This window comes from Bos indicus, chromosome 2 (genome assembly GCF_029378745.1).
Source record: "Bos indicus isolate NIAB-ARS_2022 breed Sahiwal x Tharparkar chromosome 2, NIAB-ARS_B.indTharparkar_mat_pri_1.0, whole genome shotgun sequence".
NCBI classification, from domain to species: domain Eukaryota; kingdom Metazoa; phylum Chordata; class Mammalia; order Artiodactyla; family Bovidae; genus Bos; species Bos indicus.
In genome coordinates this window covers 121,824,334-121,836,614 of record NC_091761.1, presented here as the reverse complement: position 1 = coordinate 121,836,614, position 12,281 = coordinate 121,824,334, and the positions used below count along the sequence as shown (strand labels likewise).

The 12,281-nt window shown below is 56.9% G+C and overlaps 1 protein-coding gene across 3 annotated transcripts; it reads left to right on the top strand.

Moving 5' to 3' along the window:
* HCRTR1 (hypocretin receptor 1) lies at positions 1-9,911 on the top strand. Of its 3 annotated transcripts, none has more exons than XR_002182821.2 (10): positions 1-207; positions 343-428; positions 894-1,693; positions 1,875-2,053; positions 3,418-3,661; positions 4,019-4,134; positions 5,746-5,972; positions 7,033-7,154; positions 7,748-7,960; positions 9,039-9,233. XR_002182821.2 is itself a non-coding variant. In XM_019979395.2 (10 exons), the coding sequence occupies exons 4-10, from the start codon at positions 1,495-1,497 to the stop codon at positions 9,227-9,229; spliced, it is 1,278 nt and encodes a 425-aa protein (XP_019834954.2). In that variant the 5' UTR covers positions 2-207; positions 343-428; positions 894-1,200; positions 1,353-1,494; the 3' UTR covers positions 9,230-9,911. The 3 variants fall into 3 exon arrangements, 2 of the variants coding, with proteins under 2 accessions (XP_019834954.2, XP_019834948.2); XM_019979395.2 differs by lacking the exon at positions 7,748-7,960 and having other exon boundaries at positions 2-207; positions 894-1,200; positions 1,353-1,693; positions 9,039-9,911; XM_019979389.2 differs by lacking the exon at positions 7,748-7,960 and having other exon boundaries at positions 2-207; positions 9,039-9,911.
* The last annotated feature ends 2,370 nt before the right edge of the window (positions 9,912-12,281 follow it).

Sequence of the window (12,281 nt, the reverse complement as noted above, 5' to 3'; positions counted from 1 at the left end):
GCGCCCAGCCACAGCCCGCGCCTGAGCCGGCGCTCGTGCCCAGCCGAGCGAGCCCAGACAGCGCAGCCTAGGGAGGGGGCTGCCCCAGCCCTGTGCCCTGCCCCCAGACCCGGGCCCCGGAGACCGGTCTTCCGGGAGGGGAGGCGAAGTCCCGTTGCACGATCGGGGGATCAGCAGCCGAGGACGCCCAGGTCCCAGAGCCAACAGGTGCGGGGCTTGGGGGACCACTGGGCCCGGGGTGGGCGGCTCCAGAGGACCCTCGGCGGAAGCCAGGGGTCTCGGGAGCTATGACCTAGGTGCTGGGAGGTTGGTCCCCAGCAGGCTCTGACCTCTTTCCGTCAGGTTCCTAAAGAACCCTTCGCGCTCTCGCTCCTCCGACCGCCGCCCCACAGCCTCCGAGATGCAGTGAGGTCCCGCTGGGGAAGCAGGTCCGTCGGCGCCCGGTGGGGATCTAAAGGAGACCCCTCATACTCTTCCGGGGGTCTCCAGGGATCCGCAACCCTCCTACACACATCCGGGGTCGTCCCGGCTCAGCTTGAGGGGAGGAGGGGTCTGAGCGAGGAAGGAGCAGCGGGGTGCGAGGCCGGATTTATGAATGAAGAGGGCGGCCGGCGCGCCGGTCCAGCGACCCCTGGCGGCCGCCGGGGCTCATCGCGGTCGAGGGATTCAAAGCGGGGACTATCTGAGGCCGGGGGTGCTGACCCGCTCAGCCCCTGGGCCTGGGGCTCTCCCCTCGCTTTCAGGGAGGCTGTCAGCTCCTCCCTGCACCTCCACCCACACCGTGTGTGTGCGTGGGTGTGTGTCCACCTGGGAGGGTCTGGCAGGTCTGGTGGGCGGGGCCTGGGTCTCTGAAAGCCACCCTTGATCATTTTTTTTACAACCCCAAAATTCAGGCCCGTGAACTGACTCAGGAGAGGTGTTTGCAACCAGGATGGCTTCTCCTTCCTAAGCTGTGGTGTTTGGTGGACTCAGACAGACCATAGTGGCCTTTTGACCTTGAGCAAGGGGCTCAACCTCTCTGAGCTTCTGTCTCTTCTGCAAAGCGGAGCTCTTAATAGTGGTAACCCACAACGGCGAGGAAGCCAGCCAGTTTCTGGGTAAAACCCTTGGCGTTCATTAAAGCTGATTTCTCCTCACTGGCCCTGTGAAGCAGGTTCAGTTATTACTCTACGAGATAGATGGGGAAACCAAGGCTGAGAGGTGAGTTGACCAATTGGTATGAAGTGGGGATGCAAGGCTTTCTCCAACCATTTCAGGCTCATCCTAACCCACGATTGTGAGAATTGAGAGGGCTTATCTGCACGTAACCCAGCACATTCCCTAATATTCCCTTTCTTCCTTCCTTCCTTCAGAAGGTTTGGGGCTGGGACCCTAAACACCTGAGTGCAAGACTGGCCCCCCTCCACCGAGGGAAGTGGGCTGAAGCCTGGCCCAGGCGCACCCCTCCCTGGGGAGAGCCTGGGATGCCCGTCAGCCTTAGTGGCTCCTGAGCTCATGGAGCCCTCAGCCACCCCAGGGCCCCAGATGGGGGTCCCCACGGAGGGCAGGGAACGGTCCCCGGAGCCTCCAGACTATGAAGACGAGTTTCTCCGCTATCTGTGGCGTGATTATCTGTACCCGAAGCAGTACGAGTGGGTCCTCATCGCAGCCTACGTGGCTGTGTTCTTCATAGCCCTGGTGGGCAACACACTGGGTAGGTCTCCAGGTCTCTGGGAGTGCTGCGGGGTTCCCCTGGGGACTGGGAGGGGTCCTGGGCCTCACTTCTCTCCCCAGTCCCTCCTGGGTAGTGTGGGGAAGGGTCTCACTGCAGGGGCCCGGCTGGACTGGGCGTGGCTCTGCCTCCAGCCTCACTTCTTCCCCTGCTCACCCTGCAGTGTGCCTGGCCGTGTGGCGCAACCACCACATGAGGACCGTCACCAACTACTTCATCGTCAACCTGTCCCTGGCCGACGTGCTGGTGACGGCCATCTGCCTGCCGGCTAGCTTGTTAGTAGACATCACTGAATCCTGGCTCTTCGGCCATGCCCTCTGCAAGGTCATCCCCTATCTACAGGTGAGCTCCGCCTGGGTGACCCTCGTGATCCCTCTGACACACCAAGCACAACAACCATGGCCTTGCTAGATCTCAGGGACCCTTAGTCTTGACTTTCAGATGGTGGCTCAGTACCTCGACAGGGTTATGCTCTGCTGTCAGCAAGGGCAGGCTACCAGGCCTGACACTTAAGGACAGAGACACAGCCCCAAGTACGGATACAGAGATCCCCTCCAGGTCACACCCGCAGACATACACACAGTCATTTGGGGACACATGTACAGTCACCTCCAGGCACACAGGCACACCGTGGAGGCGACAGACACAAGCTTGCTGTGACAGAGCACTGGGTCTGCTCCCTGATCCGGAGGTAGGGCAGATTTGAGGGGGCCTGCTGGAAAGAGTCTCCTCCCCTTCCCTCCCCTCCCACCCCTGGCCAGGGCCTTCCCTTTCCCAGTGGTGAGAATCAGGATACCCAGTGGGGTTGGCGGGATGGAAGGAGGATTGGCCAGAGGCCAGGGTTTCATTCCTTGCCTCCCTATACCCCAGAAGGCAGGGGGCACTCCTGGAGCCAGTGCCCACCTGCATCTTTGCCTCCCAGAATGAGGACTCTTTTCCCTTACAGCCTGGGGAAAGGGATGAAATCCCAGGGCAGAGAGAATGCCTCTTGGTTTTCCCATTATATTGAGGTTTTTCCAGTCAACTGATTAACTCCGGCCACCCTGAAAATAAAGACAGGCAGGTGAGGAAATTCACCTAAGGCAAGTTATTTAACCTTTCTGTTCTTCAGTTTCCTCATCTGTACCTTGGAGGTAAGAGTACTCACCTTGTGGGTCATTGTGAGGGTCCTGAGAACAGTGTCTGGCACGTGGTTATTTCCAGAAGTGTAAGTTAGTACACCTGCTATGTGCCAGGTCTCAGGCTGGGTGTTCTCCACCCATAATTTCATTTATTCTAAAAAGAATCCTGCCAGGATGATATATTCTCATTCTGCAGATGAGGCTCAGAGAGGGTAAGTGATTTGACCAAATCTACCCTGGCAGTAAGGCTTCCCTTGTGGTTCAGATGCCGAAGAATCTGCTTGAGACCTGGGTTCGATCCTTGGGCTGGGAAAATCCCCTGGAGGAGGGCATGGCATTCACAGGAGTATTCTTGCCATGGAAAATCCCATGGACAGAGGAGCCTGGCGGGCCACAGTCCATGGGATCACAAAGATTCGGACATGACTGAGTAACTAAGCATAGCACAGCACCCAGGCATAAGTGGTGGAGTCAGGATCAGCATTGCACCTGGATGCCTGGTATTTCTGGGCTCTGAGCTCCATCACTCACCCCATGTCTCCGGGTGGCCCCCCAAATGACTGACATTGTGTCCCCATGGGGCAGGCCGTGTCTGTGTCCGTGGCAGTGCTGACCCTCAGCTTCATCGCCTTGGACCGCTGGTATGCCATCTGCCACCCTCTGCTGTTCAAGAGCACTGCCCGGCGTGCCCGGGGCTCCATCCTGGGTATCTGGGCTGTGTCGCTGGCCGTCATGGTGCCCCAGGCTGCGGTCATGGAATGCAGCAGTGTGCTGCCCGAGCTAGCCAACCGCACCCGGCTCTTCTCCGTCTGTGATGAACGCTGGGCTGGTAAGAGCGGGAGCCTTGGGAGGGCACCTGAGATGGGCACCTCTGGGATACATACCCAGTGGTAGACATCTCTCAGGGCACTTTTGCAGTGGACACCCCCGGGTGTGGCTCTCTCAGGAGGACACTCTAAAGCAGGCATCTACCAGGGTTACCTCCAGGTTGGGTACCTTCTCTAGGGTCAACATCTGTGCCAGGGTTCCTCCAGGATGGACACCCATGAGCTGGGTAACTCCAGGGTCTCTCTGCAAGGGCTCTGCATGGGGCTGAGCTTCTGGCTTTGGCTCTAGTCGGGGCAGGGTGGTATTGCTAAGCGGGGCAGGCTGGGGGCCCAACCCTTCTATGTCTTGGCTCCTGCAGATGATCTCTACCCCAAGATCTACCACAGTTGCTTCTTCATCGTCACCTACCTGGCCCCGCTGGGTCTCATGGCCATGGCCTATTTCCAGATCTTCCGCAAGCTCTGGGGCCGCCAGGTGAGGCCCACTCTGGTGTCACTGTCTGGTCTGGGAGGGCACAAGGGTCCTCATCTGAGGGAGTACACAGTTCTCTGCCTTCAGAACATGCCGTTCTGGCTGCACCCAGAGAGGCAAGGCCTAGGGACACACTCCAGGCCAGAAGTGCGAGTGCCAGCCCTGGAACCAAAGTGACTGACACTGTCGTAGTGTCAGTAGTTATCACGCCGGGCACTCCCAGCCAGTCTTGTATCCTCTCCACCACCAAACATTATCCCCAACTCCATATATGAGAGAACTGAGACCTAGAGAGGCAAAGCAACTTCTCCCAAATCCTTCACAGTGAGTGGAAGAGCAGGGACTAAAACCCAGGTCTGGGGGTTCCAGTGCTTGGTGCAGGGCCTCAGCAACAAGAATTGTACCTCTGTGCTGCTTCCCAGTTACGCACTTGGCTTGCAGTGTCTTCACAACATTAATATTTAACCGAAGAAGCAATATTACCCACAATACAAATGATGAGTAAGGGCGACCAGTTCCACAGCCAATGAGTAACAGCCTTCCTGGTTCCAGAGCCTTCCTTCTCTCCTCTATTACGAACTGACCAACAGCAAGTTCCATGGGGTGGGGGGTGGGGGTGGTGTTTGCCAAGGGAGGGGGTGCTCCGTGGCAGTGGCACTTGTGGGGGTGAGTCCTGCATCAGGGCCTGGACAGGGAGAGGATGCCAGCCTGAACACAAGCAGGCTTGCAGTCCACCAACACTTGCCATCTGCTCCTCACAGTCCCCCAGTCAACAGGAACAAGTGCAGAGTGAGAGAAAGTCACTCAGTTGTGTTCGACTCTTTGTGACCCCATGGACTGTACAGTCCCTGGAATTCTCCAGGCCAGAATACTTGAGTGGGTAGCCTTTCCCTTCTCCAGTTCTGATATAGATTCTCAAACATTGTGCAAAGTGAAAGTTGCTCAGTCCTGTCTGACCAACAGGAAACACGAAGGCTCAGAAAAGAAAAGTGAGTCACATACCAAGGTCACACAGCTCATGAACGGCTGAGCCGGCCCTAGACCCCAGGTTTCCTGAACTCTAGCCCCATGCCCTTCTGCTGTAGGGTGATTCAGGTGTCTAGTGTGGGAGAGGCTGTGAAGGTATCTGTGCTGCTCCAGGAGCCCAGAATCATCAGAGGCCTACAGGCACCGACCTAGGCTGGGACCTGTGCTCTGAGGCCCAGGCCATTCCACGCTGCCCACCTGTTCACCCCTTGCTCGGGCCTCCTAGAGTCAGGCATGGGCCAGGGGAAGGCACAACTCACCACTGAGGAAGATGGATGGGTAGCTAGGAGGATGTTCAGGCCCCAGGCTGTGACCTGGGGACTTGTCGAGCGTCCCCTACCTCATCTATAACTAAAGGCCAATAACATGTTCCCAAGAGGTATATTGTGGGAGGGCTCACAATGAGCTAATGGAAAAACGGAAGTATACTCAAGTCCAGGATATTGGTCTTTATCATGATTATTAGTTCCTTCCTACTGCAAGGGTTTGGTCCCTTGCTCACTTCTGCCCTGCCCCAGAGTCCAGCCCAGCAAAGCAGAACACCCCTCCCAAGGTGCTACCCACAACTGCTGTCTGTGTGCTGGACAGATCCCTGGCACCACGTCAGCCCTGGTCAGGAACTGGAAGCGGCCCTCAGTCCAGCTGGAGGAGCAGGGGCAAGGCCTGGGTGCAGAGCCCCAGCCTCGGGCCCGCGCCTTCCTGGCCGAGGTGAAGCAGATGCGGGCTCGGAGGAAGACAGCCAAGATGCTGATGGTGGTGCTGCTGGTCTTTGCCCTCTGCTACCTGCCCATCAGTGTCCTCAACGTCCTCAAGAGGTGAGAGCACATGGGGAGCGGCTGGGGTGGGGAGAGGTGGTGGAGTCAAGGGAAAGGAGAGTTCTCGGCTTTAGAGAAAGAACAGGCCCACCGCTCACTCACTGTGTGACCTTGGGGCAGTTGTTTCTCTTTTTTGAGCCTCAATCTCCTCATCTGTAAAATGGGAAGAATAACCCGCCTGCCTCCTAAGGCTATCCTCTCATCTGTTCAGTCAGTCATCAGGTTGTAGGGGCTGGGAACAGAGTGAACAGGTGCAGGGTACAATGTCCTGCCTTGGTGGAAATGACATCTGGTGGACAAGAATGGACATATTAATATATTACAATGTCAGCCAGCAATAACTGCTAGGAAGAAAAAAATAGGGAAAGGGGATAAAAAGTGACAATGACCGAGATTGGTGGCAGTTTTTAAAAATCTTTTTTTTAAAGATGTAATGGTTTTTAAAAAAGGCCTGAGAAAGTGACATTTGGCAGAGACTTGAAGGGAGGGACCACACCCATGGGTATCTGGAATAGCAGAGGCCGTGGTGGGGTGGGGGTGGGGAGAGCCAAATACCGGGCCGTTCCACAATGTGAGACAATCTGAGCGAGAGTTTGTGCTCCGCCACTTCCCGGCTGTGTGATCTTGGGCACATCACTTTGCTTCTCTGAATCTGTTTCTCTATTTGAAAATCGGATGATGTCTATGACTCACCATGCTGCTGTGAAGACAGATGATAAAGGGGAAGGGGAGCCCCAGGGGATCGGACGGTCGGTGACGGAGCAGAGGTGCCCTGGCTCCTGCCCCTAGGCCCACTTCGGCCATACACTCTGTGTTCAAGAACCCCAAACTGTGGTCAGGACCCTAGACCCAGAGGCCCAGGAAAAGGCCATCTGGTGAACAGAAGGGACCGTGGGACTCCTGTACTTTACAGCCATTCATGAGCTGTGTGACCTTGGACAACTCACTTTCCTTTTCTGAGTCTTGGTTTTCCTGTATGCTAGATGAGGATGGTGACTCCTGCCCAACAAAACACACACACACACCCCGTTTCTGAGTGTCCTGCCCCTCCCGGTCCTAGGGTGTTTGGGATGTTCCGCCAAGCCAGCGACCGGGAAGCTGTCTATGCCTGCTTCACTTTCTCCCACTGGCTGGTGTATGCCAACAGCGCTGCCAACCCCATCATCTACAACTTCCTCAGTGGTGAGTGGACTGGGGACACAGAGTAACAGAGGGTGGCAACAGTCCCCAGGACAGCAGTCTCTGCATCTCCACTCCAGGCTGAATAAAGCCTGGGAGGATACACCTGCTCCCTCCTGGGGACTGTGACCCTGCTCTGGGCACCCCCACTCAGGGGAAACACCTGGCCCCACCCAGGAGCCCTGGTTTGAGTGGGAGACAGGCCACACTCCCAGTAGTGGCCGAAGAAGGTGTCCAGCACCTGGATCCAGTTTTGCAGATGATGCAGACCAGTGGGTGGGCGGGAGCGCTGCGGGAGGGCCAGCTCACCTCCACCCCTGCCTGACACATGCAGAGCAGGACCACGGATCAGCCAGTCTGGTTGACACAGGCTCCAGATGGAGCCCCTGTCTGAAAAGGTGACTGCATAATCAAGGCATGGGAGGAAGGGAGGGCCACCAGCAGAGGCAGCCCAGAGCCAGGAAGTGGCTTCCCCATGCCCAGCTAGACACATACTGGCAGTATGGCCAGGATCTGGAGGGGCTACCCCTGAATCCACCTGCCTCCAGCACCAGCCCTGTCACTCTCCAGGCATCTGTGGTCCCCTCTCCCTGCAGGTCTCCTCTCCCAGCTGTCCCACAGCCCCCACCCGCCTCCACTACCTCCCAGCCTCAGGGTGGAAAGGCCCCACCCCGGCCCCGGCCTGGGCTCAGGAGAGTGTGACTCACCAGACCTCTGACTTGGACCAGGCCTGAGAACCAGATGACTCTTCAAGCCTGGACACAAAACGATTTTTGCGAAAACGTTGAAAAGTTAAAGAAGGGGCCAGGGTCAGTATCTTAGCCTTCACCGAGACTAAAGAATTACTTAACAAAGGCTAGCCACTGGTTTCCGGCTCAGAGAACAGAAATGAGCATGTGCTGGAGAGCATTCCTTAACTGACTCTACATTTACTGAGAGCCTACTCTGTGTTGGGGGCTTCCCTGGTGGCTCAGACGGTAAAAAAATCTGCCTGCGATGCAGGAGACCTGGGTTTGATCCCTGAGTTGGGACAGTCCCCTGGAGGAGGGCATGGCAACCCACTCCATTATTCTTGCCTGGAGAATCCCCATGGACAGAGGAGTCTGGCAGGCTACAATCTATGGGGTCGCAAAGAGTCAGACACAGCTGCGTGTCTAAGCACAGCACTGTGTGCTCAGCCCTCTGCTGGGCACCAGCGTGGCTTGCCAGTGATGAAACGTGGTTGTTCAGTTACAGCAGTCTATTGCCTGGGGTCCTCTGGCTGAACAGGTGGTCATGGTGGTCCCTCCTTCCCCACTGTTCCCCCACTCTCAACTTTAAGTGAAGGTCTTTAGAATTAGAACGGGGTCCAAATTCTGCATGGTGACAGGCCAGCGGACCTGGGTGTCTCATCAGTGGAGTGAGGAGGATGAAGGACTCGGGCCCCTCAGGGTGCTGGGGTGAGCTGGATGACGAGCCCAGGCACCAGGCACAGCGCCTCGTTTGAGGGCCACTGCTGTGGTCATCTTCACCACTGTGGGGCAGAGGTGGGCAAAGCCTAGCCACAGATGGTGAGCCCTGAGCCCCTTCACCTACACGCCGGCCGGGGCGGAGGTGACCTGAGGTCCCTGAGCCAGACGCCACGTTTTGAGCCGGGCTCAGAGCCAGGGCGCTGTCAAGGAATCAGATGAAAATTGCATTTCTCCTTGGGAATCTGCTCCAGGGCCTATCCTCTCTCTACCTGGCAGGGGCGAGGTTGCCTTGGGGCTGTCTCCTGCCTGGGGCTACCCTTCCTCCCCCCACCCCTTGCCCCCGTTCACAGGCAGCTTGGCTTGAGCTATGTCGGTGTTCCTGGGCCGAAGCCCATCTCTGTCTGCTTATGGCTGTGTCTTCTGTCTCCCAACCAAGGCAAGTTCCGGGAGCAGTTTAAGGCTGCCTTCTCCTGCTGCCTGCCTGGCCTGGGTCCCTGCGTCTCTCTGAAGGTCCCCAGCCCTCGCTCCTCTGCCAGCCACAAGTCCTTGTCCTTGCAGAGCCGGTGCTCCGTCTCCAAAGCCTCGGAGCACGTGCTGCTCACCAGCGTCACCACGGTGCTGCCCTGAGCGGGCGCCAGGCCGGTGGCTCTAGGGGGGCGTGCAACCTGTCCTCTGCCTGGGCTGCTCCTCTGGCTCTTGGGGGCCCGCCCCCACGACTCGTGGAAAGACTGCTGGTTGCAGTGTGAGGCCGCCTGGGGCTCCACTCCTAGTTTTCTGCCTGTTTGCCTCCGGGCAGTGTCACTTCCCTTCTCTCAACTGTGTGCCCTAAGAGGGACACAGGATGCGAGGATTAAGCACGCTCAGGATAAATGGAAAGCTCTCCGTAAACTGCAAAGCATTACAGACAAGATTATCGTCTCGCTCCTTTCACTTGGCCATACCCCATGGTACCATCCATCGCCATCATCCTTCCAGAGCTTGGCCTGCCTCCCAAAGACCTTCTCCTACCCAATTACAGGTCTTCCCTGGAGTCTGCTTTAAGGGTCCCAGCAGGCATTTCCATCTGGTCCAGGGGCTCCCTAAAACCCAGACTGCACTTGGCAGCCGCTCCTTGAGGCCTGTGTGAACTAATCTGAGCCGAGTCCCTCTCTGGTGGGAAAACAGCCCCCCCACCCCCCACCAGGTGCCAAGTGCACACACCACAGTCTGGACCCCGCTGACTGGTGGTGTCACAGAACACTCTCCATGTGGCCGTTTGGCAGGGAGGCTAGCAGCCTGAAGCAACTGTCATTAAAAGCCTGGCACTGACTGTTCTCTTTCCTTGTCATTACACAAAACCTGGGCTTCTTAGGAGGGAGAAGGTAGGGAGTGAGAAGCTGGGGAGGCTGGGGGAGGAGGGGGCGGTCAAGGCAGCGCTGGAAGGCAGCTCTCTGCTGACCCCTCTTGCCCCCGACACACTGAATCCCAGGTGGCTCCTGGCCAGGCCTCGGGGCTCACAGGCTGCTGCCCCCTCATGAGGCGCTGATCCTGGTGCCAGACCTGTCGTGGCCACATCTGTCAGCTCCTGGGCCCAAGAGCCTGTGGAAGGTGAGAGGGTGGGCAGACAGCAGGGTTAACTGGTTTACTGTTATCTTCACTTTCTTGGAGATCAGGGCTTGCATTTCTTTTCCGTGAACTTACTGAATAAAAAGAGAAAGCCAGGGACTGGGCTCGACAGGCTCCATCTGCTACCAGATGATTAGAGGGCGGCTGGAGGCCCTGATCCTCACGGCCGGAGCAGGAGGTGGGAGCCTTCTGAAGGGCTCTCTGCTGGGAGGAGCGGCAGACAGCTGGCAGAGGCTGGCTCGGCCCTGTGCACTGCCGGCTCTGCTTAACCTGATTAATGACCCCGCCCGTCAGAAAATGGGGGCAAAATGCAGCTCCTGCCAGGGACCCAGCCCAGGAACACGTCAGCACCCCTCCTCGTGGGCAGAGCAGGTGGAAGGAGTGGTCTGTGCTTGTCATCCCTCTCTCCAGAGGACTCACCAGCCCAGCTCCTGAGAGTCATTGCCAGGCGGGATGGGGTGTCCCACCCATTCTCCACTCCCCTCCCTCTGGCCTTGGGATCCAAACTTGTCCAGTTTGTAGCCAGGCTTGGGGTGGGGGGCAGTGTGGTAGAATGAGGTGTGACGGCTGGCCCCCAAGCCTAGAACCAGCCATGACCGTAAGGACGAAGCCAGGTCCTGGGCTCCTCAGTTCCAGCTGAGCGTCAGGGTGACAGCACATGACTGGCACTGTTCTACACGTGGGTTTCAGTAGACACATGGCTCAGTGGAGCAAAGGAACAGAAGCTTCCCCTAATGTCTGCATTTCTACCCGACTCTCTGCTGGTTGAGCCCAGCATCGTGGTGGGCCTCGGGCCTCCATTTTGGGGGACTCGGATAATTCAGAGGTCACCAGGGATGAAGCTCAGTGAAGAGCTTTTGAGGAGCCCAGGACTATGTGACCTAGGGAAGGGAGGCCCTGGGGGGGAAACACAGTGACAGGTTTCAGCTACCTAGGGGGCTGGCACGCTGAGAGGGTGAAACAGGTTCTGGGTGGCCTGAGAGAGAAAACCATAGCCAATGGGTGATGTTTCCAACGTGGTGGGATTTGGGATCCACATCAGGAAGAAGTCCCTATTAGTCAAGCAGGAAATGGGCTGCCTGGAAAGGCACTGAATTGTCACTGGAGGTTGGCAAGCAGAGGCCAGACTGACAGTGGAGTAAATGGAGGGGGTTCTAGCTCCAGGTGGGGACTGGCCTCTGGGAACTGGACTCCACCTAACTTGAGGATTCTAGCACAACAGCAGCCAGAAGAGAATGGGACTGAACTGGCTCAGCCTGACACACCTGCCGGCCTCACTGAGCCGTTTCCCCAACCAAGCACGGAGGAGAGCCTGGCTTGCTTATCTTCACCCCCCAGAGTGAAAGGATTAACTTGCCACTACCCATCAAGTCTCCCTGGCAAGCCAGAATGTCTGGTGTCTTGGCTTTTGATTGAGATTTTGTCAGATCACTACAGACATTTGGCGTAGGCTGATTATCATGCTGAAGATCCAGCTGGTAAGTACAGATGTTTGTGCTTAATAAAAATGGGAGGAAAGTTATGACTTCATAAATGCAATTTGTCTGGAAGATAAAACTAGGGCTTGAGATGATAAAAGGCCATGCTGTGAGAAGTCTGGGGTGGCGGCTTCTAGCCCAGAATGCCGGCCCTAAAACTGTTATAAAACACACAGTCAGCCCCTTGGACTGAACCAGGCAGGCCCCAACACTTAACTTCACCCGGGTAAGTGACAGCTGCCCCATGAAGGCCATGCCCTTTGAGTTGTTTCTTTCTGCATAGCATGGTACACAGCAGGGGTCCCCAAGCTCCAGGATCTAATGCCTGATGATCTGAGGTGGAGCTAATGGAACAACAATAAGAAAGTCAAAGTGAAGTTGCTCAGTCGTGTCCGACTCTTTGCGACCCTGTAGACTGTAGCCTACTAGGCTCCTCTGTCCATGGGATTCTCCAGGCAAGAATACTGGAGTGGGTTGCCATTTCCTTCTCTAGGGAATCTTCCCAACTGAGGGATGGAACCTGGGTCTCCTGCATTGCAGGCAGACGCTTTACCCTCTGAGTCACCAGAGAAACCCAATAATAATAAAGTGCACAA